The sequence below is a fragment of the Camelus ferus genome, chromosome 13, assembly GCF_009834535.1.
Source record: "Camelus ferus isolate YT-003-E chromosome 13, BCGSAC_Cfer_1.0, whole genome shotgun sequence".
Classification (NCBI taxonomy): domain Eukaryota; kingdom Metazoa; phylum Chordata; class Mammalia; order Artiodactyla; family Camelidae; genus Camelus; species Camelus ferus.
The window spans coordinates 51,781,973-51,806,712 of NC_045708.1; the positions used below are offsets into that span (position 1 = coordinate 51,781,973).

Sequence of the window (24,740 nt, forward strand, 5' to 3'; positions counted from 1 at the left end):
GCGACCATTTCAGTTCTCCGCCGGACTGGGATTTTTCTTCTCACAATTTGCGGGAGCCCGAGTAGAGGTCAGAGGGGCAGGCGAGGATCTCAAAAAGGGGCCGAGGGCTGTGAACACGGTCGTCCCCCGCCCCCGTTGCTGGAAAATCTCCTTGACATTTTTCACACTTTGAAGCAGCTGCAGCTGGTGTCGTCGGAAAAGGGGGTGGGAAAAAAGAGAGGGGGCGGGGAGAACAGGGAGACACAGCCAAGAGCCACGAGCAGCGCCTCCTCGCCTGCCAATCCTGGCACCTGTGCACAGAGCCACTGCACCGAGGAAGACCCCACTCCCGGCGAACCCCGGGCTTGAAGCCACAGACACAGCCTCTGGGCAGCGGGTTCTCGCCGGAGGGACCTGCAGCCGCCCACTCAGGCCACCGCCGTTGCCTGCAGCCCTGGGAGCGCACGGCCCCTCTGAACCGCCCGCTGCGCCCGGGTCCCCGGGGATCCTCGCAGGAGAGGCACGGCAGTGTGCAGGGGGTATTATAGAGTTGGGTGCAAGATTCGCCTTTTCTGCTCGTCTCTTCTCTGCCCAGGATTTATTGTGTGTGGAGCCTTCTGGGGGTGGGGAGAGAGCTGCGCCTCCGCCACCGCCACCGCCGCCGCCGCCGCGGCTGCTGCGGTCGCTAGCGCGGCGCGCAGGGTAGGCGGAAGCTGGGGAGTGGATGCGCTCTTGCCTCCCCCGCCAGCGCCTCGGGCTTCCCCCTTGGCCGCTTCCCGCCGGAACCTCTCCAGGCGTCCACCTGAAGGGCACCGGCATCATGGTCTAACGTGGCACCTGCCTGGAATTCCCTCTTTCTCCTTCTCTTCTCCTCCTTAACCCCTCCTCTCCTTCGAGGACCCTCGTGCCCACTCCACTGCGGACCGCCGAATACTTTAAGGAATAATCCTTGACAGCTGCACGATTCACTCTCTCCGGAACCTCATGGGCAGTTTCTCCCGCCGGCGATGTGAGTAGGACACTATTGCTCCGTGGTCAAGGGGGTTGCGGGGGCCCCGCAGATTGTGGCCGCGGCGACAGTGAGCGCCCGAGGTGTGGGACCGAGGCGGCTGGCGCGGGGCGAGGGTGGGAAGACCCGAGCCTTCAGCGCTCTCCGGGAGCTGCTCGCGCGGTAGCCCGCGGAGGCGGCGGGGATGTGGTAGGTTGCCGGGCTTTTGGAATGGACTGCTAGCTGTTGGAATGGGCTGCTAGCTGTTCGGGTGCAAGGGAGTACCCAGTGGCCTGGGCTGGTGCGAGACTTGAAAGGGTTACATATTGCGAAAAGGAAAGGTAAAGAGCGAGTTTTGGGCACTGGTGCTGGGACCATTGGTTGAGCTGAGGTTGATCACAGCTTTTTATTATTTCGGGCATCTCCAGTCAGCTTTTTCCCGGAGGTGTCTGAAGGATGAAGCGCTCCTTTGATCCTCCCTCTCTCTCTCATACACACAACACACACACACACACACACACACACACACACACACACACACACACACTTGTGGCAGGTCGCATTTGTTCCTTTATCTTGGGAGCTGTCGTTTTACCGTTTGATGTCTATTTGTTTGAAAAATACAATTAGAAGATCTTTCGGCCATTGGAGATTGAAGGGAAAGGGTGGGGTTGGGGGTGGGAGAGATGGAGAGGAAGAAGGAGTATGACAGATTGGAGGACGGAAAGAAGTCGGGGAGCGATGGAGTGAAAGCTTTCTGGGAGTCAGGGAAAGCGAGTCCTTCTTCGCCCTAAGCTAGACAACTCCTGTCCACACATCTCCTTTGTGTTGCACGGCGAAGCTGGTGAACATGCATTACTCCCAATCCCAGTGCTGGGCCCCCTTCAGCATCTTGCATCCTCCTCTTAGAGTCATTAAGGATGCAGGACTAGTTTCGGATCCTACGTGGAAAGAGGGAGGGAAGTACATTAACATTACTGTAACCATGGCACCTTAGCTCACGGACAATTAAATTGGCTCTCGAAGGTCTCCTGTCTTACTGTTTGCAGAGTCAAGAATGAGGGTGAGGGGATGGGGGTTGCACAGAATGCCTTTAAAAATAGTGTGACTTCATAATAACAGAGATGGCTGCAAAATTGCTTCATTATACTACTTCCTGGCCATTAGGGCTGAATAAAGGACCCGCCTCCGCCCTCTCCCTCTCTCTCTCCTCTCCACTAAGTCACAAAGCAAGCGGGCTGGGCGAGAGGGCGCAGCGCCAGGTGGAGAAGGGAAGGGGTCACTTTCACAACTCCCGGGAATCGGCTTCAGAAGGAAACCATCTGCGACTCCCACGACTCCCACTTTCATTTCAAAGTTCTCCTTCAAAAGAAATTAGAAAACGTGGGGAGGGGTGCGGTCAGGAAGAGGTAAAGGTCTCCCACCTGCTCTTTCCGATTACTTTCCCAATGCACTTCCAACACATCGAATTTACCTGCAGTGGTTAACTGGGTCACCACGTAAATATGTGTACCTGTTTACACTGAAATGTAGCGCTCTTGGTAGATGCAAAGCAATTTGTTTGTAAGCATATTTTAACCTGGCCAAAATTTCTAAGCACAATAGAGATTTTATAGCGTGGGCGAGAAGAGTGCATTCCAGCGAAAGCAGGACACGTGATCTCCAACGCGAGAGATACAGTATTAGGAACTCGATTTTCTTTGTTCCAGGCTGAGCCTATGACATGCTCAGCATCCCTGTTGCTTAAGTCCTTCTGTAAGAGGGAAAAATAATAAAGTTGACGGGGGCGAGAACAGAATGTGGAGAAGTACAGGAAGATACCTGTAAAGGGTCTGAACCTTCTGCCCCATCGCCCACCTTTCCTCTTTTACAGCCCACATCCCACCCCTACCCCTCGCCCCAGCCAGCTCCCAATTTGAAAGTGAGGCATTCCTTCCGGGAGGGAGACGTGGCGGAAAAGTTCTCCAGCCCCTGCACACGTGGGTTCTCTAGCGCCTCAGAACCTGCTGCGTTTCGCAACAGATTCCGCCACCTCCCCAGTCCTGGTGTCACGCCTCCATCCAGGCGTCTTGAACTGACTTCACAGAACCACCACGAGATTTTATGCAAAAGACGGAACAACAGAGTCAAATCCCTGTTTCTGGGGAACTATTGATCGCACCGGGAAAGAATGAGCAAGTAGGGATGTAGGAATGATGTGATTTTCCCTAAAAAATAAGTCAGATGACTGAAGTATATTGAGGGTGATGGTCCAGACGTTTGCGTTTAGACTCCCGGGGAGTGTATCAGGCCAGTGGAATGTCCTGAGGTGTGACTGTTTATTAATTTAATGGAGGTAGAACTTGTTCTAGACCCACCATTTAACTAGAGTTACCTCACTTGCAGATTCCTTATTTCATTTTTCACTCCATGTTTTATAAGCCATCTTAATGGGCTGAAGTTTTTATGTGCGCTATTTCCGTCCTGTGCTGCATTGCATCATACTAATATGTGGTGTAAGGAAAGCAGAGTCAATTTTCATGACATATTATGAAGTGAGAGTTCTTTATGCATTTTTAAAAATACTTAACTGTCCAAGAAAAGATGTGTACTTACCATGGCAACCCTTACATCCCCCATCACGTGTGCCTGCACATATGCAGCTTCAGAATTAGAAACCACTTCTTAAAGAAATAAACCTGTTTCAGTTACAGTAGCCATGTTTTATTCCAAATTTTAGTGCTGCTTTAGGCTAGCATTAAAATTTTCTCAATTAAAATCTCGTTCCACTTTTGTTTGTAAGCTTTTAATTTTTCTGCTCCCTCTATAAAATGCAGAACATAGCTTAAAATGTTTTTGTGTGTCTGCATTTTTGTGTGCTTTGGATTTTTTTAAATTGTGAAGATATAAATTAATGTCACTCTGAATTTTTATAATTTAAGAAATCATTAAATAATTCTGTTATCCACAGGGAGTTATTTCCCAGGAATATTTCTTGGATCTCTCTCATTACATGGTAATACTCGATATAAAAACCTAGTCTCTTTAAAAATGACTTAAAATGTCCACTTTTTAAAACAACTGAAAATTTGAAGATAAGTTTTCATCGATGTGTCAAAATTACACCTATTTTTTCTGTAATTTTATCTTCTGATGACTGTTGCCTCGATTTAAGGATGGCTCCCACATTCCATGATATTATAACTTCATTCCATACCCAATTTAACAGGGTACACAAAGAGTAACCAACTATTAATAAATTGCCATCTGAGTTATTTCTAGATTCTTGTTACATTTTCTTCCTTCCCATAAATTATGTCATACTTTTTGGAAAATTCTTCATTTAGAGAATATATGCTATTCATTGAGTATAACGATTCTAACTATCACATCATTAATAAAAAAACATTACTTGTAGTATTTTGTTCTCTCCAGTAACAACGGCTGCTTTGTAGAGTATCATCCACATTTGTTTTTGGTGAGTCTACTCCGTCACGTGAATTTGCAGGATGGCTTTTGGGGGAACCATTAATTCGTATCTGCTGCACAGAACAGACCTTTAGTTTGCGCCAAGCCAGCTGGCCATTAAGTGATTCATATCTTCAAAAAAAGACATACTGAAAATGACTCTAGGATCTTCTGAGAACCCTGACATTTTCACTTTGAAGCTCTTTACTACATCAGTATTCAGTGGAGGGTTTTTTAAAGCCTCAGGATTAAAATTTTGAATTTTAATATTAAAATGGCGATTTGACCGTATAGTATAGTTACTAAATTCTACACTAAGAGACCACAAAGTCACAAAGGAGATGCATAGATGGTAGGTTCTGTGTATGTGTTAAAATAGAGACTCATGAATTGTCAATGAAAACTCAGATTTAGAAGTGGAACTGTAAATCAGCAGTGTTTGGATGATCATGGCCACAGGTCAATAATGTTTTTCCTTTAAGACATGTTTAGCCATGTTTTGTGAATCAGATTTAAATTATTAATATTCAGGTTTTTATAGAAAATACACTAGTGAATTTTCCTGAGGTAGTGATAGAGGATTAAGAAAACCATAGGGCCTCCCAGAATTAACCTGCGATCTTAGTAATATAAATCAGCCTCTTTTAATGCTCTAAAATAGAAGTAGTAATAATTGCTAATTTATCCTTCTAGTACATAGCAAATAATAAGACAAAGTGGTACATCTTAGAAGAGTGCAACATGAACATTTTGGTACAAATCAGGTTTTCCACAGTAATGTGTGTCTGTGTGTATATGGTTGTATATAGTGATAGCATAGTATGTTTTTAAGGTATGCCATTTAAATAGTTAAATATATTTATTTCCTGCCTTGGAATGAAGTGGTTATGCTTATAATTCAGGAGCTTTTTTGGTCAGGAACCATTCTTTGTCATCTTGTTTTCCTTACCATAGTGCATGAACTGTAATCATAATTCTAGTAACAGCTGCCAGTTCCTAAACACCTGCCATGAGTCAGGGGCTCACAAAATAATACAAAATAATCCTGTAGGAAGCATTTTTCTCATCATTTGAAAGATTAGAAAATTTAGGTTCAGAGACAGAAGTGAAAAGTCCATGTCACATAGTGAGAAAGTGATGATTTAAACCCAGATTTGGTTCCTGTACCTTTTTCTCCTACTGTGCCTTCTCCTTCAGAGGCAAAAATTGATGCTTTCTAAGTGACTGAATTCTGTAGATGATTGAATTATTTCCTAATGAATAAAGTAAACTTAGTATTTTGAAACAACTTTTCAAGGTGATCTACATATTTGGCAATAATGCACCGTATTGCTTTTTTGACCACCATTTAATATTGGTACCGAAGATCCTGCTACTTATCTTCATGGCAGGATTAATTCATGATAGAAGCATTTAATAAGCTGTTAGAATCTGTCATATAAACATACATTAAGGAGTTTTCAATAAAGCAAGTGTTGGGTCAATAGCTGTCATGTCTTCTTTGAAACTATGATGATATATTTAATATATAAACCTCTGGAGAGATATCATATATGCTATTTAAGTTATTAACCCTAATAAAAATTATCATTTGTCATCCAATGACACATGGAAACATTATTAAATAAATATAATAATCCAGAGGATTTCCTGCATACATGTACTTTCCTTATATTGTTTACTGCTTGATCAATTACTTAGACTCTCTATACAAAAATCTTATTTTACTTTAATAAACAGGAATACAATAGTAGTTACCAGAGATGAAATATTGAAATTTATATTAGCATTGACATGATCTGTTTAAATATTTTAACAATAGAGTAGTTGCTTACATTGTTTAAAGAATTCATTTACTGGCTTCTTAAAAATGTGGTTTCTTCAGTTGTACCAGGGTGTTTTTGCTCTACATGAAGTTCAGAAAGTTTAAGAGCATGCTTTTACATCAGGAGATAGTGACATAGCATAACAAATTTGTTAAGAACAAGGGATACATGTATAAGTAAATGTGTGTGTGTGTGTGTGTGTGTGTGTGTGTGTGTTCAGATGGAGAGAATTAAACTGTGTGCTCTTCAAGAGATAAACTAGTATGAGAACAAGTGAGAAATTATAGGTTTCAATTATACAAAAGAGGTGTGTGACCTGAAAAATACTAATAGTGTAAGTACCATCATTATGAGATTTTCACAGGGAGAAAGAGAAGGAGGTGGTGCTGGGGAATATAGGGATGCAGAGGAAAACAGTGTTAGAGAGCTGTTTCACATAATTCACCAAGAAAAAGAAATACATAGGCTTTTTATGCTATTATCATGTTGAAAGAGAGAGAGATACATTTGTGTAGTGGCAAAACATTTTATAAATGGCTGTCGGCATTATCAAATTATTTGTAATTATTGGTAATGGAAGGAAAGGCAAGAAATGAACCTTACTGAGATAGTGCCTAAATGCTATGAAGACATTTGTCGCACTAAAAAAGGTGAGTGATGGACACAAAGCTAAAATGTATCAGTTGAATTTGAAGAATTAATGTGACACAAATGGTGTAATGAAAGTAATTTAAAAGTGCAAATAATTAGACTTCTTGGGTATCGACTGCTTAAGTATTCTGCATGCAACACATTCACCATTGTGTTTCTGACCACGAGTAGACATCTGACAGAGTCACCTAGGATGGAGGTGTACCTCAGACCACATGTTCTGAGCACTGATATCACATTGAGTATTTACTCCAGTGTTATTCTGAGTCAGTGTAATTCAAGACATGGAAAAAATTTTCTTCCCTACTTCAAGTGTGATTAGTTTCTTAAGATAATTATAAAAGCTATTGTAATTAAGCCAAATACCTATTTAAACTTCGAGTGATTGTTAAATATTAGCAATGTCCTTAGGGTGATACCATATTGTTGAACACTGGGCATACCACACACATACACTCACAGCTGCAGTTGCTCTGTTTTATAATACGCACTCTCACATAACTGTAACCTTACTATTTCATGAGTTCATAACACCTCAGAGATGGAAAGGACTTTAGAGGGTTTTATTTTACAAAAGAGGAAAGTAAGCCCAGACAAGTTTGCTTTCTTGTTCCAGATCACACATTCGTTAGTGAGAGAATATAAATAGAACCAGATATCCTGGCTCCCAGCCTCTGCCCAGAAAACCACACCTTTGGAACTACAGGAGTTTTTTACACCTGAGAAAAGGGAAATAGGGAAAAGAAACTTAATCCAATAAATTCAGTTAATGAAGCCAGCCAATATAATGACTCACCCCAAATATATTTCTTTCTCATTTCATTTTAGGCTTGAATTTTGGCCTGAGTGTTTATTTGACCTAGGTTTTTTGGACAATTGCCTTATCTTTCCTCTTTGATTTGACTGTCTAGGCAGTTTAATTCTATAAATTTAACATCTATTCATTATTATATTTTAAAGAGATACCTTTAAGAAATATGGAATTAATTACAGTAATATTAATGCATTCTAAATTTTGATACTATATCCTTTTTAATGAAGATTAAAATATTCTTTTAAAGATTGATCTATTTAGTATAATGCCAACTCAATTAATATTAGATGGTGGGGAAATGTTCAATTCATTTTAAATAAATAAATTGTCTTCTAGATTTGCTAATCTCATAGGATTAATCAGTAAATTTTCTTAACAAAAAACCAAGAATGATTTAAAGTGAGATTAGGTCTTTCTATAAAATATTGTCTTGAATATTGATTAGAAAAACATTTTAATCAGGAGAATAAAAGCAATACAGTTGGAATTTTTAAAAACTACTAATTTCTATTAATTTTTTGCATTACAAAGTTACATTTTGAATGGTTCTTTGAAATAATAAGTTCCCTCTTAGTGCTAAATATCTGTTTATTTATTTCTTATGTTATGACTTTAAAGAAAGAAGGTCTCTTCTTCCATGAGACAAATTTGAAATAAGTCTTTCTTACTTAATGTTTTCTCTAACGCTAAAATTCTGACTCCACTTTATCTAGAAGCTTCAGTTACTGGGAAACTTAAGGCAAAAATGTTTTCTAACCTACTGCCAAAACGTATTAGCAACAATTATAAAACTTTTTTGAAGTTATGATGTACAACTCTTAAAATATGTATTTGGTTTATAAATAATGGCATATAGAAATACCTACAAACAAAAGTGTTTAACAAGCCATACCTACACAGTCACATCTAATAACCCTTTTTAGAAGACAAATTAACACTTCTTAGTATAGCAATGATGTTTAAAATCAAAGAAAAAGCATGATGACTAAATTAGTGCATTACATATCAGCCCATTAGCTATGCTTTTCATTTGTAGAATGGCTCTTATTCATGCCAGCTTTCAGTGTGCTGTTCTGGGACTCGTGGGTGGGATGGAACGGAACATATTTCTGTATCTGTGAATATAATCCCACACACCATTTTACATGACAAAATCTGAGTGTCCTAAGACTAGGTGTTAAAAGATAAGATGTCAGCCTTTACCGGTCCAGGGTTTGAATTACCTTCATAATAATACTTGTTTTATCTTTCACAATATCTAATGCTATTGAAAGAGATGTAATTTAGACATAGGCTATAAGGAGGAAAGGGTGTTTTGTGTTTGCTTCCTTGCTTCCTTGCTTATTTTCTTGCTTGCTTGCTTTTTTGACCTCGGCGTTACTAAGGTTTGCTTCCTGCAGACGAAAAGCAAGCTGCTGAAACTCAAGCAGAGTAAATAACAAAGTGGAATATAAACAAGGGAGGGGAGGGGGGGAAGGTGATGTATTTTTGTACTTTGGTACATGAAGAAATATGCTAGAACTGCAATGCATGTTTATTTTCTATATAAAGCTTATTAATAATAAATATATAGATTAACAGGATCACATTTTACTTTGCGATGGTACATGCTCACTTATGGAAATATATTAGAACATCTAGGAAGATGATGAGTAATTGAGAATGTGTTTATCTTAAAGTCTAAAATGTACTGGTGAGTGAGAAAGTTAGAGCAAGGTTTGTATAAACAATATTTAATGTCTGTTTTTCCTAAATATGTTTGTCACACTCTTAGTCGTAAGTACACTCTCTGTGTATCCATCCCATCCTAAATACGCTCCCTGAGCCATACCTACATGGTCACTATGCTTCTGGAGCAGTTGGCAAAGTATGTATCTTCTCTACTATTTATTAATTAGCATAAATTCAGCTCTAAATACATGGTGCAGTGGCAACTGCTAATGGAATAACATGTTGGTCTTTGTAGTGAGTCTTGGGATGCAGTTGTCACTCTCTTTTTGGCTCTGCAGGTGACCAAGACAGCCCTAAACCTCAAGGGTACATGTCTTCTTTAAATGTGTAAAGTTATCCATAATGTTTAGAATGGAATATATTCTTACCCTACTTCCCCTTTTTCCAGGTAGAATTTCTTTGTATGATAATGTGTGGAAAATAGAAAGGGATGCAGAAGAAAGAAAGTCGAATTAGGATTCTGGGAATATGGATGAATATTTTCTTGTCTTAAATGTCATTTAATGTTTTTAATATTACTAGGGATGGATAAAATAATATATTTTTGGCATAAAAAGTAGAACATTTTATTGAGAGTCAAGAATTATAGTCTGGTGGGCTTACATTACAAAAAGTAATACAGTAGCTTCTAGGATTTGCACTGAAAAGGAAGGCAACAAGAAACTGTGATGATGCTTGAAAGATTTTACTCTGTCTTCTGGGAAAAGTGAGAAATTTACCCTTAAGTTGAGTAAAGATCACTGTTATGTTGGCACATTCTTTTCAGAGTACTTAGTTAAATGAAAAATATACAGCCTATGAATATGGTTTAATGACACTTTAGAGTTCTTTGGTTACTTTTTTCTTAAAGATCAAACCTTTAAATTGTATGATTTGTGTGGTCACCCAAGATCACTTTAATTTGGTCGTTTCAGGATGCTTCAAAATGTGAATATGCATCATTCTTAGCATTGTTAAGTAATTGTTTAAACGGGCTGTCTCCAAAACCAGCACACTATACCAGTGGCTGACTTGATTTTTATATCCTTAGCAAACTACCTCACAGCACAATGCAGAAAAAAATGCATATTGTGTGAATGAATACTTTCACTTATGCCTCCTAATGCCTCTGACTCCTGCAGCCTTTACTGTGGTTCCCCTGGATTTCTTCTTCTCTTTCCTTTTTTGAGAATTTGGTGAGATTTAACTTCTCAGTCCCTCTTTGAAGTTAGGCTGGCATGTGACTTACTTTGACCAATGCAATAGGAGCTAAAATTGAGGAGTCTCTCTTTGGAATGGGAGTATTTATGACCTAGAGCTATTTGCTCTTCCCCTGATACAGCAATTACAGAAACATGTCATGACGGAGCCTCCATCAGCCTGGTCCTTGAACAACTAAATAAAATCATCCCTTTCAACATATAGCATGAGCAAGAATAAATGTGTTGTGTTAAGATTTGGGGGAGCTGTTTGTTACTAAAGATAACCTAGCCTTTCCTTCCTTTCAAATTCATTGAAATTCCAGTGAAAGTGGAATCCTGAGTTGAGTCCAGTTCATGGTGTCAACAATGAAAGGGATGTTATATGAACATGCCTCTTGTTTAGATTTTAATAAAAAACTATTCTATTTTATGATTGATTACAATTATAATAATTAACAAAGCTGTATTTAAAAGATACAAAGATCAATCTACTTGAGAAAATTTGATATCTGAAGCACTTTGATTTTCTCAATTTATAATTTTGTGTGCACACATGTCTTGATACACTCCTGAAGTATAAGAACTCTGATACTTTCCTTGTACAGCGTAGCTGTACACTGATTTGTGTCAAATAGAAGAAACCAGGGAGATATGTATTTTCTCATTCTGTAGCTTGTTGGGACAATATTTATAATGATAATAAACAAAACTCTACCATATCTACTAGAATCTGTGAAATTTTGTCAGTTTAATAAATTTTACTCAATGCATTTATCCATTCATCCATTCTAAATATTTATTGTGCTGTTATTCTGTGCCATGTCCTGTGCTAGGCAAGGCTGATTACAAATGTGGCCCCTGTTTTCATAGTGCCTGTAGTCTAATGAGGTAGGCAGACATTAAACAAATAATTACTTTAGGAATACACAATATCAAGTTATGATAAGAGCTGAGAAGGAAAACACCAAGGTACTGAGAGTGCATATAATAGTGGTCTGAGGAAGAGAAGTCACATCTCTGATGAGCTGATATTTAGATAAGACATCTAAGATGTTAAGAGTTAGCCAAGCAGAGAGGAAGACAGAGAATTCCAGGCTGGGCAAACGGTGTAGGCAAAAACTCTAACTCAGAAGAAAGTGGTGCATTGAAGGGCAGTGTAATTGGAAAGAGGCCAGTGTGGCTGAGTATTAGGGAGCAGGGGGAAATTGGCATAATATGAGACAGACATGAATCAGACCTTCTCAGATTTTATTGACTCGGTTAAGAATTTAAGATTTTAATTCTACATTCTGTGTGAAGTCATTAAACATTTTTAAAGAGAAGGGTGGTGTGAACTGATTGATATTTTCAAGTAATCACTTGGATTGTTTTGTTTGAAATGCATTAGACGAAGGTCAGAGAGGAAGTACGGATTTGTAAATTAGGAGATATTCACAGTAGGTTGCACGAGAGATAATGTAATTTGCTCTGGGATTCTGGCAATGGAAATGGAAGGAGGTGGATAGAACTGACGTATGCTTGTAGATCCTCTCGTATTCCTTGCTGAATTGATAGTGGGAGAGTGCTAGCGAGAAGAACTATGGTATCAAGGATTATTCCAAGATTTCTAACAGGAACAACTGGACACATGGAGATACAAATTATTGTCTGAAAAGTCCTAGATTAGCTATTGAATAGCTGATCTATTCAAGTATAACTAGAACATTGACACTCATACTAAGGAAACTGAATAACTGGCTGACGTATTGAAAATGAATGATTGAATCAGAGCATCAACTTCTCATAAAACTAAATATCCCTATATATAAATACTGGAAATGTAGTGAATACTTTTGTGGGGAAAATAATGCATCTCTTTTTAAGAAAAAAAAGTTTTCAAATAAGTGATAATTGGGTATGCATTAGAGTGACTCATTTTATATTGCTTTCTTGGTTTTCTTCTAATTATTCTCTGGCATGAAAAGAAAACATGAATGTGTATCCAGTCCTTCTGAATACTAATTTTTTCCGCCTCTTTCCACTTTGCTTTAAAGTTTGGAAAGAACAATTTACTCCTTGTTCTTTTATATTTGGTTTCCTGAGAAGAAAGGCAGTTAACGATTGGTATAGTTTGTTTTAAGCAACCATTTAAGTACTTTGTACCCTCTTGTAGCCCTGTAATTACCTAGGTATCCATATTGTGGACTTCTCTGGGCAAGGCCACATACATTACAATACAAGTTCTCCCGTATGTGGTCCCTTTCCTTGAGCCCTCCACCTTTATAATTTCCTGGTGCCAAATTTTGTCAACTAAGACACACTGTAAATTGTTGTCCCAAGAGTGCATTTGTAAATACAGTGATAATCTTTTACTTATGTACATATTATGAATACCTTATTAAGGAATGAGTTCAGCTGCAAGTAACCAACAATTTGTGGCTAACTGAGTAAAATATCATTTTATTCCTTTTTGCAGTTAGCCTTTGCAGTGGTAACTAAAAATCCTGGAACATTTCAGTGGCTTACAACCACAAACATTTATTTCTCACTCACAGATTTGTGGGCCAACAGCAGCTCTGTTTGGCTCTGTTCACTGGGTCTTCTCAGTCCAGCTTCCAGGCTGAAGGAGAAGCCCTTATCTGGGATGTGGTATTCTCCCAGCTAGAGGGCAAGAGCCAGAGTCCAGACTGACCCACTCCAGTTCAATGAAAGCTTCTACTCACATATAGCATGTTTTATGTCCATTGGCCAAATCAAGGCATATAACCAAGCATGGCATTTCAAGAAAATACATGGGAAAACATCCACCATGGTATCAAGGCTCAGGGATGCCATTAGGAACTCTTGACTCTTTCCAAATCACTGTCTGCGGCTTGGGTAGCATGCTTAGCATTTACACTCTAAACGAGTTTTCCCATCTTAACCCAGCTGCCTTCTGGTGGATTGGCACCAAAGATAATAGCAACAGAGGATAAAATCTATGAGTTCTCCTGAGTCTATTCTTCGTTTTTCATTGTTTTCTTTCATCCTGGCCATCATGCAGATACATTTAATCTAGTACTACTTGTGAATATATTTTTATTTTCTTTCTTCTTTGATTGAGTTGAGATATATTTTACAAATTTCTCAAACTACCTTGCTATACCCTGCTATTTCCCTAGCATAGCTATTTCCCTACCATGGGGCACTTGGAAAAAAATAACATTCATCTTGAATTTTAGATTAATAGTAATTCAGTTTTAGCTTGGGGGAACCAAATTTCTTATCTTTTCAATCACGAAGGTTAGTTATGAAATAACATTTTATTTTTTAATGAAAATCTCTAAAGTCTGTGGAGTGATTTAGATGTTAAGAATAGATGTACTTTGGAAATGTCAAATAACTGATAGATAACTATCAGTTGATACAAAACTAGTCTGAAATTCCCTCTCATGTTCAAAACTGTATATATTTTATTTTTATTCAGATCTACTTTATCTAAAACTTTAAATTATAACCATTATTTATTTCATGAACCGTATTTTCACCAAAAAAAATTTATTTTTTTCTCTTAACAAATGGAATCATGGAAATTGAACGTATCTGTCATTAAAATAAATTCTTCAAAAGTAGATATGTTATTAGATCATTCATGTTTAACCTTCTTTGGTGTTCTTTTGAAGCCACTTAGACTCCTAGTTTGAATGGTAGCACAATCACCACTAGATGAGTGATTTTCAAATGGTTTTGTAATTGAGGAACTTTTTTAATCAAGTGAAATAGTACAAAAACCTCCAATGCATAAAACAGAGACAAGTGGAATTTCTGTGTTTGAAAATCACTGTATTTTATATTCAAGAATGATTATGCTGAAATATAAGTATTTTATAGTTTCTCACCTTCTATTTTTAACAGAAATGCACTTTACCCCCAATTGGGGAAATTTTAGGAAAATATAGGCATTTTTTATCTTCAGTTACAGATTACCAACAGAATTAAGAGTTGAGCAAAGCCATTCGAATTGTCTGTCATATGATACAAACAGCATTGTATTAGCTCTTCCTTTTTTTTTTTTTCCCCTTCAATTGACAGAGGTTGATATCTGCACAGACTCCCAGAAGGTTTCACTTTATCACACAGATTATCAGTGTACATTCGAGGCCTCCCAGGACAGAAATGTATTTGGGACGGCCAGTTCTTCCTCTTAATGAATATCGGAGGTGCTCAGCTAAATAAACAAAATGGTAGAGAAAATGCACAACTATAGGCTAATCTGAGGCAGTTAAAAAGACTTACTCATTTTGCTGCATAGAGCTCATCAGGATGGCTTTGGTTTCTATACTCATCAGGGCTTGGGGCCACTTACTTCCCTCATCCGAAGTATCCTTTTGAGACCAGTTACAGTTTTTGTGGAAGTGAACTCCAGGCACATCAGCAAAAAAGAGCTTCAGAGGCAGAGGTGGACAGAGTGATTATTTCCTCAGAATTTCATTTCTCTATTATCCCAGAAATATTTGAGAGTATTTTGCAGGTCTTCTGTTTCAGAACACATGGAATTCTTATTACCTTTGTTGGCTAAACTATGTTATTACTCTCTTGCCTTCTGCCATCCTGGCCTGGAAATTTTTATTTTATCAAATATCTGTCAAAATTTTATTTTGCTGGCATCTGTGGTTTAGTGATATGTGTAATTGAATTGCAGTCAGAGCAAAAGTATGGGTTAAATTTTTTTTTTTCTGTTACTTTCTTGCTGGGTAACCTTAGGAAAGTTATTTTTAATTCTCCACATCATAATTTACTCATCCTTGAAATGAGCATCATAATCATTTCATGTAAATGTTGTGATGATTAAATAATTTATGTAAGAAAAAGTATCTAGCACACTGTTGTCTTACTGATTGACACTTTGGACAATCGAATCACCTTACCTCCTCCCCAGTGAAAACAGTTTATTGATTTGCCATGTCTTTTGGGAAAAGGCCAAAATCCATAGTTTTTCCTACAAGTCCCTCAAGTCTGGCTATTATCACATTTTAGCTTCACTTCCTACCTGTCCAAAAATGTTGCCCTCTTTCAGTGCCTTGAAGAGGCCTGTTTCCTATAATGTTAGGGTCTTTACCTGTGCTTTTCTCATTCGCTGCTCTGCTCACCTGGTTACCTCCTAGTCTCCTTTCCTATTTCAATGGAGTGATCACTTCCATGTGGAAAGCTTCTGGCATCAGATTCTCTTTTGGTGCTGTGCATGGAGCACAATGCTGCACTGAGTGTTCTGCATGTGTTTATTGAGTGTGAATTGCTCTACTGATCTACAGTTTTATCTTTCTGATCCTTGGAAATGTTTTATCTTGGGCATTTAAAAAAATCCTTCAAAATGAATTCATGTACAAATGGAAAAAAAAGAGAAGAAAGAAGCTAACATTTATTAGAGACCGACTGTCATTTCAGGAGCTCATCTAGGCATGCTATACCTTTTTTTCCTTATGTGATCCTCACCAAATCTGTAAGCAAATATGATTTTTAGGAAAGAAATAATATTATATTTATTATGTTACATATATTCATTAAAAATCTTTGTGCCAAATTAAGAGGAGAAAGGGAAGCACGCACAATTGATAGACAAAAAGAAAAAAAATACTTTTTCCTTTTGTTGAGAAGGTAGTTATAGGAAAGTTTTATTACCTAAGAAAAAGTTTATGTCATAGAATATTGTAATCCTTTTTCTTCCCAAGGCTACATTTACCATTTACATAGATCAGGCTAACTGAAATATACAGCTTTGAAAAGATGATAAATAATCTATACCTTGCACATAATTTATATATTTGTAAATTAAGTCACTGTTATGAAAATAATTCCCACCACACATGGAAATACTCTTTTGCACCATAAACACAAAAAAAGAGAAGCTTTGAAGGAGCCTGCAGATGTCAAGAATGAGTTGTGGGCAATCACAGTAAACATTCTTAGAAGTGCAATATGTGATAAAACACTTGCAGCCAGTTAAATGAGGGCCACTGACCTTGTCAGAATGACACAGCCAGCCACGGGTGAATTCAGAAAGAACTCCATGAACTATTACCAAAATATATATATCCTTCTAAAATTTTTAATTGCAAACTGTTCCATTGTTTATCTTATATATTTTACGAGATAATGCCTTTGGCTCCTTTATACCACAGAAGTGGTGAATGCCAACTAAATAAAAATCTTTGCTTACAAAAATGATTCTTAAAATAGAAGGACTGGGTGCTTATCCAAATCTGTAGAGAACAGAGGGTTATTGTAGAATCAAATCTACTATTGTTAAAAAGCATAGGTACTACGAGCTGGTCTGACAGGCTTACTGTCTCGTTAGGTTACATGATAAACCAAAATTTCAAACTTTTAAATTAATGTCAAAATTAATTTAAATGTTTATCAATTTAAAATGTTGACCCACTTGAAGAATTTTTTTTTAAATTTCCTTCTCTATCCCTATATATAAGAATTTAATATTATTATAATTGGTTTTTCTGACTTTAGTCTCCCTCACCCATCTGTCCTATTAATCTTTGTGAAGGCCTTCCCTGCAAAATTAATTTTCCTTTTGGGAGATCTCCAATAATCTCCTACTGCTTGTAAACAAAAATTTCTATTTCTTGAAGCTCACAAGCTTTCAAATCTCATTTACAATTTTCTCAAACTTATTCTATGCTCCTTCTTTATACAAACATTCTGCTCAGTTTAAACTGAGCTGAAGTCGCCAAAGAGACCTTGCAGACGCCTTCAGGGAGGAGGCATCGTGATGAAGTGGCTGAGAAGTCCCGTGGGTCTCTGTTTCTCTTTACCAGTCAGTTCAAAGCCTTGTGTGCCTGATGTGTCCTCTGTTCCCATCTGATCTTCAGTTTACCCCTCTGTAAAATGGGAACAATTGCAATAATAATTATAAGCTCCTTCAAAAGAGTGTTTTGAAAATTGCATAGAGTAATAGATACAAAGCAGCAAGTAAAGAGCCTTGCAATACTAGTTGAGGTTTAATAATAAATGCTAGTCCTCATACCACTTAACTTTTTGAGTCCATACTTCCCCTAAAAGTACCAGTGAGTTGCCCAAGGTCACAGTGAGATATTTGTTCTGTTGATAACAAAGACAAAACGTGAAGGGAGACCATGTAGCATTTGTGGTCAGGAGCAAGGGCTTTAGCTTCAGCTGGTCTGGAGCAGTCTCCAGCATTGCTTTTTTCCAGCCTTGAGACCACAGACATGTTAGTCTAAATCTGCCAAGTAATCCTGTTCTGATAGGGTGTGGGGGAGGATTAGATGAGCTAATGTATGGCATTACCCAAAATACCCCAGTAACTCTTAATAAAAGTTATTAATTTTTATTTTAATTGAAAAAATAAGTCTCTTCAGTTTAGTAAATGCTCATGTAGATTTTTTAATCAAACTATTAATTTTAAAGAGGCATGTTTCGCTATCTTTATTCTTGACATGTCTAGTGTTATTTAGGGCTTTGAGGGGCATTACATACATACTTGTACTTTATTTCTCACAAGTACTGTCCTTTGTCCATTACTCAGCAACAAAGTCAAAGATCCTAAGGAATCTCAGTTACTGTTAAACCTTGGAATTACTGTCTTCTGAATTCTGAGGACCAAAATAGAATCTAAGTGATTTTAGTAACTTCTAACATGTTTATGCCCTTTTCACAACGGTATGCAAATAATGTCATTTGTAGGAGGTGTTCTTTTCTTGCCTTTAATTTGTTTACCTGAAGAAATACATTGTACTTGTTTGAATACCTAGATGCCTATTGTCTGGGATATTTTAAGTATGCATATGTTGAAATATATATATCGTAGAGTATTTTACTGATGGATAGAAAATGTCTTCCTTCTTTAATCACTTCTCTTTGATTATTGCTTATATTTCTTACTCAGACATCCAAATTTTTTTGTTTTTTTTAACATTTTTTATTGAGTTATAGTAATTTTACAATGTGTCAAATTCCAATGTAAAGCACAATTTTTCAGTTATGCATGAACATATATTCATTGTCACATTTTTTTTCGCTGTGAGCTACCACAAGATCTTGTGTATATTTCCCTTGCTATACAGTATAATCTTGTTTATCTATTCTACATTTTGAAATCCCAGTCTGTCCTTTCCCACCCCAGACATCCAAATTTCAAATCTCTTACTTCTTCCTTCCCTTATTAGCAGATACTTTTTCTTCTAGTTTTGTGATCTCTAATTCCTTAATAGTTTTTGAATCTCTATTCTGGCCATATTGCACTACTAGAAGCTCTAAAAATGTACCCTGCCTTGCCCCGAGCCATGTCATCTGCTAGAAATACTGGCAGACTTTTATTCATTCTTTAGCTCCTAATTACAAATATCGCTTTCTCCATGAAGCCTTTCTAAAACCTTTCTCCTTCCAGTTCAGAGAAAGTTAGTGGCTTTTCCTCTGTGTTTGCATATATCTCTACCAAAGGCAATAATGTTATATTTCAATTGTTTATGTATCTTTTCTTCTAAGATGGACATGGTATAAAAAATAACATCTTATTCTTTGTATGTACACCCAGTTCTTAGTACACAACACCTATTCAATAGATATTTAAGGAATAAATGAATAGCAAAAGAATAAATGAACTTACTTAATAAAAAATTGACAACCAATTTATAAATACATGTAGTTAATTCCATCAGGCATAATGTGATCAGGCCTATACTCTAAATTGTCTGGTTCTTCTTGTTAGATGCGATGAAAGAAGATTCTAAACATTTAATTTTCTAAATTGATTATATCAACATTAAATAAAATAAAGCCAATATACAATAGTAGAGGAAGTTTGGCATTATCAAACCTGGATTTGGGCTCTTGCTTTACACGGAAATATTACAAGTAGTATCTAGGAGATACCATTAGAGCCATTTGGATCTTTCTGTCACACTCATCTTGAGATTTTAATCTTAATAATGAGCCAATCATTAGGCACCCATGGTATCCATGCTCAAATTCTGTTCAGTTTGAATCATGCCCTCTTTCTGTATGGTGGATGCCTATTCTCTTGGGGCAGGGAGTCAGGTGTTAAGTCGCCAAGCACTCGTTTGTACTCTGTGGATCATAGTCACAATCTATGCCCATTTTTTTCCTAGCTTAATCCTTGATACTTAATGTACAGCTTTAGAAATTCTGAGAAACACTTCTACCTCAACAAGTGTTTGGATTTCCTACTACTGTGCCAGATAAGGACTTTAAATACTTTGCTTTGAAATTCAGGGCTGAGCAATAGCGTCTTTGTTCTCTGCAGTGAAGGCCTTGAGCTCCACAGCTGTAAGGGACAGAGGTGTGGGAAGAAAATGTAGGAAAGAATATTATCCTTGAGACATCTACAAATACTATATGGTCATAATGTTATCAATCTCTGCAGTTTAGAGATTCTACTGTTTTTTAGGATTTTTATCCTAAAATTTCCCCCTAAAGATAGGCAACAAATTTAATTGTTTGTTCTGTATGTTCTGTATCCTCTATTACAGTATAAATTGAAATTTATAAGTTTCCTTATCTGCAAAATGCGACCAAGAGCTCATCAATTTATTGTGAGTATTAAATGCAGTAATGTAAACAGAACACCCAGTCAGTTCCTTGCCCATGACAGGTGCTCAGTAAGTTATGTTGTATTCTTCCATAGATCTTAACAGAGTTGTTTGGCAGTTGAATCAACATAGTTTAATAGTATTAGCAATAAATGCAGCTAGCTGTGGTGAACTTTTGTGGAAGGCTAGCAATATAGAATATTCTGCATAAAGGAAGCCTACTGTACTCCAAAAATGTCAACAACAGTGGGGATTGGAAAGCCTTTTTTAGAAATCCCTGCCACAACAGGTGATACGCATATAAAACTGACTAGAGTGTCATGTGAAGAGATGTCATTGGAGTTTTAAGGAGGTAGTACATACGTGTTCCAGGTTTCTAATTTGACAGTGTGTCTAATTAGTCCTGACAATGTCAACCATGTCCTAGTTGTACTGGCCGCAGATGTGATGCTCAGCTGAACAGGCCCAGTTCTAGCCAGTTCATTAACCCAGGCTTAATACTAAATATAAGCTACAGGTATCAAAAATACATAAAGTATATGACCTTTGTAGAAAGTTAGTCCCTTTGAATTCTGTAAGCATTGAGATGTAAGAATTCAAAGAGAATAAATATGAAAACACTTTTTAAAATACAAGATGCTATAAAATATCATTGATGATCATTTATTAATATTGTTACTTTTATTACATTAAGAAATGATGATTAGAAAGTGGAGCTGTTTTGTTTAAATATAGGAAACCTCAGCCATATAGTAATTGAAGTTTAATTTTTATTAGATGAGGATGATAATGATGAGTTGAAATGAGGATAATAAACTCTTAAGAAAAGTTCTATGAAAATGGCAGGATATAATCATCAATCGTTGATTCTGGAGAGCATAGCAGAGGAAGACGTGCTCAGCAGTTACAGGAGTTCATCTGCTTTGCTCCTTGAAACGTTCCAAAATAAACAGGTCAGAATAAACAGGCAGAAACAAAAACTTGGATAATCCATGTCAGAAAAGATGGGGTGTTCAGTTACCATGGCAGAGCTCCACTTTACATACATTTAGTTCCATGTGTTCACATTAGTATCTAGTATTTTGGGGAACACTTTATGTTGCCACTTCATAAAGGTGGAGAGTAAGAAGCTATTTGGCAGAATAGTGGTTCCTCATAGATGTCAAGAGGAAAAATCTCTCTGCCCAGCAAACATCAATTATACATGCTTGGAAGTAAAGCTATATGATCCTTAAATAATCTCCCTCTAGAAAAGCATAATAAAAAACAATAGCTTTCATGATGGATTTCCATTCTATGGACATTTATAAATCTGATCTTTAGTATTTTGACAACTCCCTCCGATTCCACAGGTTTTCATAACTGAGTATCACCAAGATAAATATTCTTTCTTTTCCTACACTATCTGGAAATTCACCAGAACTCTAATTGGCGATTGAAGATTGATGACCAAGTGGGTAATTAACTGTCCATTTCTTCATCCAATTAGAATAAACAGGAATAGATCAATCGAGTCATGGTCATTCTAAAATTTCTACTAATAAAACATTAGCAAATTAAACATATCTATGTACTATCTCTTTAAGGCAAGTAAGTCAGTAATACAAAAGTTTTCCGCATCTCTCTCACTACTGTTGTTCCTCCACTCTTTTATTTTTTTCACCTGCTTGCCCTGTAAACACTTATTTAAAAACATATTAATCTAATTATGTTTCCCATGTGCAAGGCACTATGTCAAGTTCTGGGGATGGACTTAATTCCTACTCTTAAACACTTACAGTCTAGAGATGAATAAAGGTAATTACTTTGTGCCCCATGCTACGAAAGGGCAGTATAGGTGATCTTGCCCATCGCATATTTCTTTTCCTCTTTTTTGTCCCTTCCTTACACATACACACACACACACGTGCAAACCAACACACACATTCCTTATCTCTTCAGTTTTTTAAAAAGAGCAGATGTTCCAATTTAATACAAGTTTTAAATGAAGTTAAATCATTATATAAAATCTGCTGATTCAAAAGAACATAACAACATCACCTAAAAGGGACTGAGAATCAAAAATTCAGAGAGATTGTATTTTATCACTAACAGAAGAATAAAAAGGGGAAAAAAAAGAGCAAGTAATATATATTTTTTTTTGCTCAAAAAAGCTGGCTTTTTGGAAACACTTGAACATTTTCATAACTTTTGAGTTTTAGGTCATTACATTATAAAGTACCTAATGCTAGCCAAAAGCCAATGTAAATTTTCTACCTAGAGGGCGAGTACCTGATTTGAGGTCAGGAATAAATTTATGGTGGTTTTTCTCTCTACTGAGATTTTGGCTAAAGCACAGCTGAACACTTAGGGGGTACTGTGGAAATTTCAGAACTTATATTGGGAGTAGACATGCCAAGCATCTTTTAGATTTAATGATAACAGCTAATATTTTCATTTATCAGGCATGCTTTGATAAATGTCTGACATGTATTTAAGCTTCACAGATCTCTGGGAAAGAGGAAATTTTATCTCCCCAATTTTACAAATGAGGAAAGCATAAATGTGTGATTGAAGAGGATGAGTGATTTTTCTCAAGGTCTTAAAAGGCAGAGCTGGCATCCAAACCGAAGAATCCTGACATGTAAATGATACCTTTTAATGCCCCATAAAAGTTTTAGTTTTTTATTTTTACATAAATATTTCTAATTTATATGTTGCTTTATTCTGTGTACAGGTTTTTCACAGAATCCATTTTGTCAGAGAATTAAATTTGTTTGACTTTGCAGTATCTGTCAAGGAAGGGAGGGTGAGTGATGGAGCATGTAAAATGAAAATTCTGTATTTAGAAATTTGATTGTTCTTGGCATAATGAGAAAAGAATCATATTCTATTATAAACAAATTAATGAAAAATAATGTAAGTTCATGACAAGCCCACAGTAGAATCCAAATGGTTTTAATAATAATAAAGCTATATCTGATCATCTAACATGTGTAATTCTTATCATCTGTATAATGTTCTATGAAGTTGAAATACTACATAACTAGTCTTATTCTGAAGGTCATTCAGGCCATGCAGACATTTCCCTGTTACCAATAATGTCCAAATTACATCCTTTGTGTACATGGCTCTTTATTCCTTTATTGACTAAAAAAAATTTAATAGAATTAAAATTCTTATATGGTTGATTTGTACAGGTTTATGCCTCTTTCGGTATACCATCAGATTATTTTCCAAAAGGATCATACTAATTTTGGGTGCTTACTGTGACCAGTTTTATTTGGCAAACATTCTGGAATACAAACAGTAACATAAGTGCAATTGTACTCTCTTCTTCAAAGCAACCCCGTAAAGACTCTGTTCTGATGCTAATAATTCTGTTATGGCTCCTAAAGGTTCTGAAATGCCTTTGGAATTACTTTTATAACCTGCTTCTCAGGGCTGGATATTAAAATCTCCCTCTTCTTAGCTTCCTGTATCTTATTCATTGCTAAGTCCTGTCCACACTCTATTCATACAGAATTTCATGCTCACCTGTGATTTTCTCTTCCTGTTACCAGTGTCTTAGTCCAGATCCTCAGAATCTCTGGCCTGAAACATCCAATCACTTTTTAACTGCTCTATCTGCCACCCATATTTTCTCCCTCATTTCTCCCTCTAAGTTATTTACATCTCTAGTGCCAACAGGTATCTTTCCAAAACCTAGATCTGGTCAAATCCTACACTTACTTTCCATCCCTTATGTTGCTTCTCCCCTCGGTGCCTCTGCTACTCATTTGCCTGGCTGACTCCTACTCACCCTGGGGGAGGTGTTACCTAAACAATCTTAAAGAGTGAGAAGGGGTTTTACATCATTCCCTTTTAATATCAACTTATATGGAAGGTGATGTCATGGTACCTAAAGGGAGTTTGTAAAAACAATTGTTAGTTTTTTTTTGAGTATGTATCATGTATCAGGCATTATTTTAAACATTTCACATGAATTAATTCATTTAAACCTCACAAATGCCTTGCAAAATAGACAGTATCATAGTGTCCATTTTTCAAATGAAGAAAGTAAGACACAAGAAAGTGAAGTAACTTAATGAAGGTCTACAGCTGCTAATGAATAGGGCTGGATTTCACACCCAGAAAGTCTGGCTTTTAACCATTACTGGACCAACGGCTGCCTGGTAATTCATATTTTTTTAATAGTAATTATTCTACCGTTGACTTTACAACATTATTTTCTTTACGCTGGTTTTCTTGCTCTAATGGTGCAGTGGGCATGACCACACATAATAAAGTGTAACCCGTGCTGGCTTCACTCCGTGTCAGTTGTGCTGAAGGGGTGACTCACATCACTCATCCCAGCACCAGTTAACTCTGCCAGATGACACTTTAATAATATATTGGTATATTATGAAATATGCACAAATATATCATCATTTGCCCTTTTTGAAAAGATTTAACTACAATTATACCATGTAAGTTTGCAGTAAATTTTCTTTAACTTGCTCAACTTTTATAATAAAGCACATTTAAAAAAATATATATATATATATTTAATAATATATTCAGTAAGCAGTTGCCTACTCTTAGGCTATTAAACTGTCTTACATA

General features: G+C 36.9%; 1 protein-coding gene across 1 annotated transcript in view; it reads left to right on the forward strand.

Annotated features, from left to right (window-relative positions):
* Positions 1-847: 847 nt before the first annotated feature.
* LRRC7 (leucine rich repeat containing 7) overlaps positions 848-24,740 on the forward strand; it is a 414,541-nt gene continuing 390,648 nt past the window's right edge. The window contains 1 exon segment of the mRNA XM_006191023.3: positions 848-988. Within this exon segment, the coding sequence (XP_006191085.3) occupies positions 987-988 (2 nt within the window). The 5' untranslated portion in view covers positions 848-986.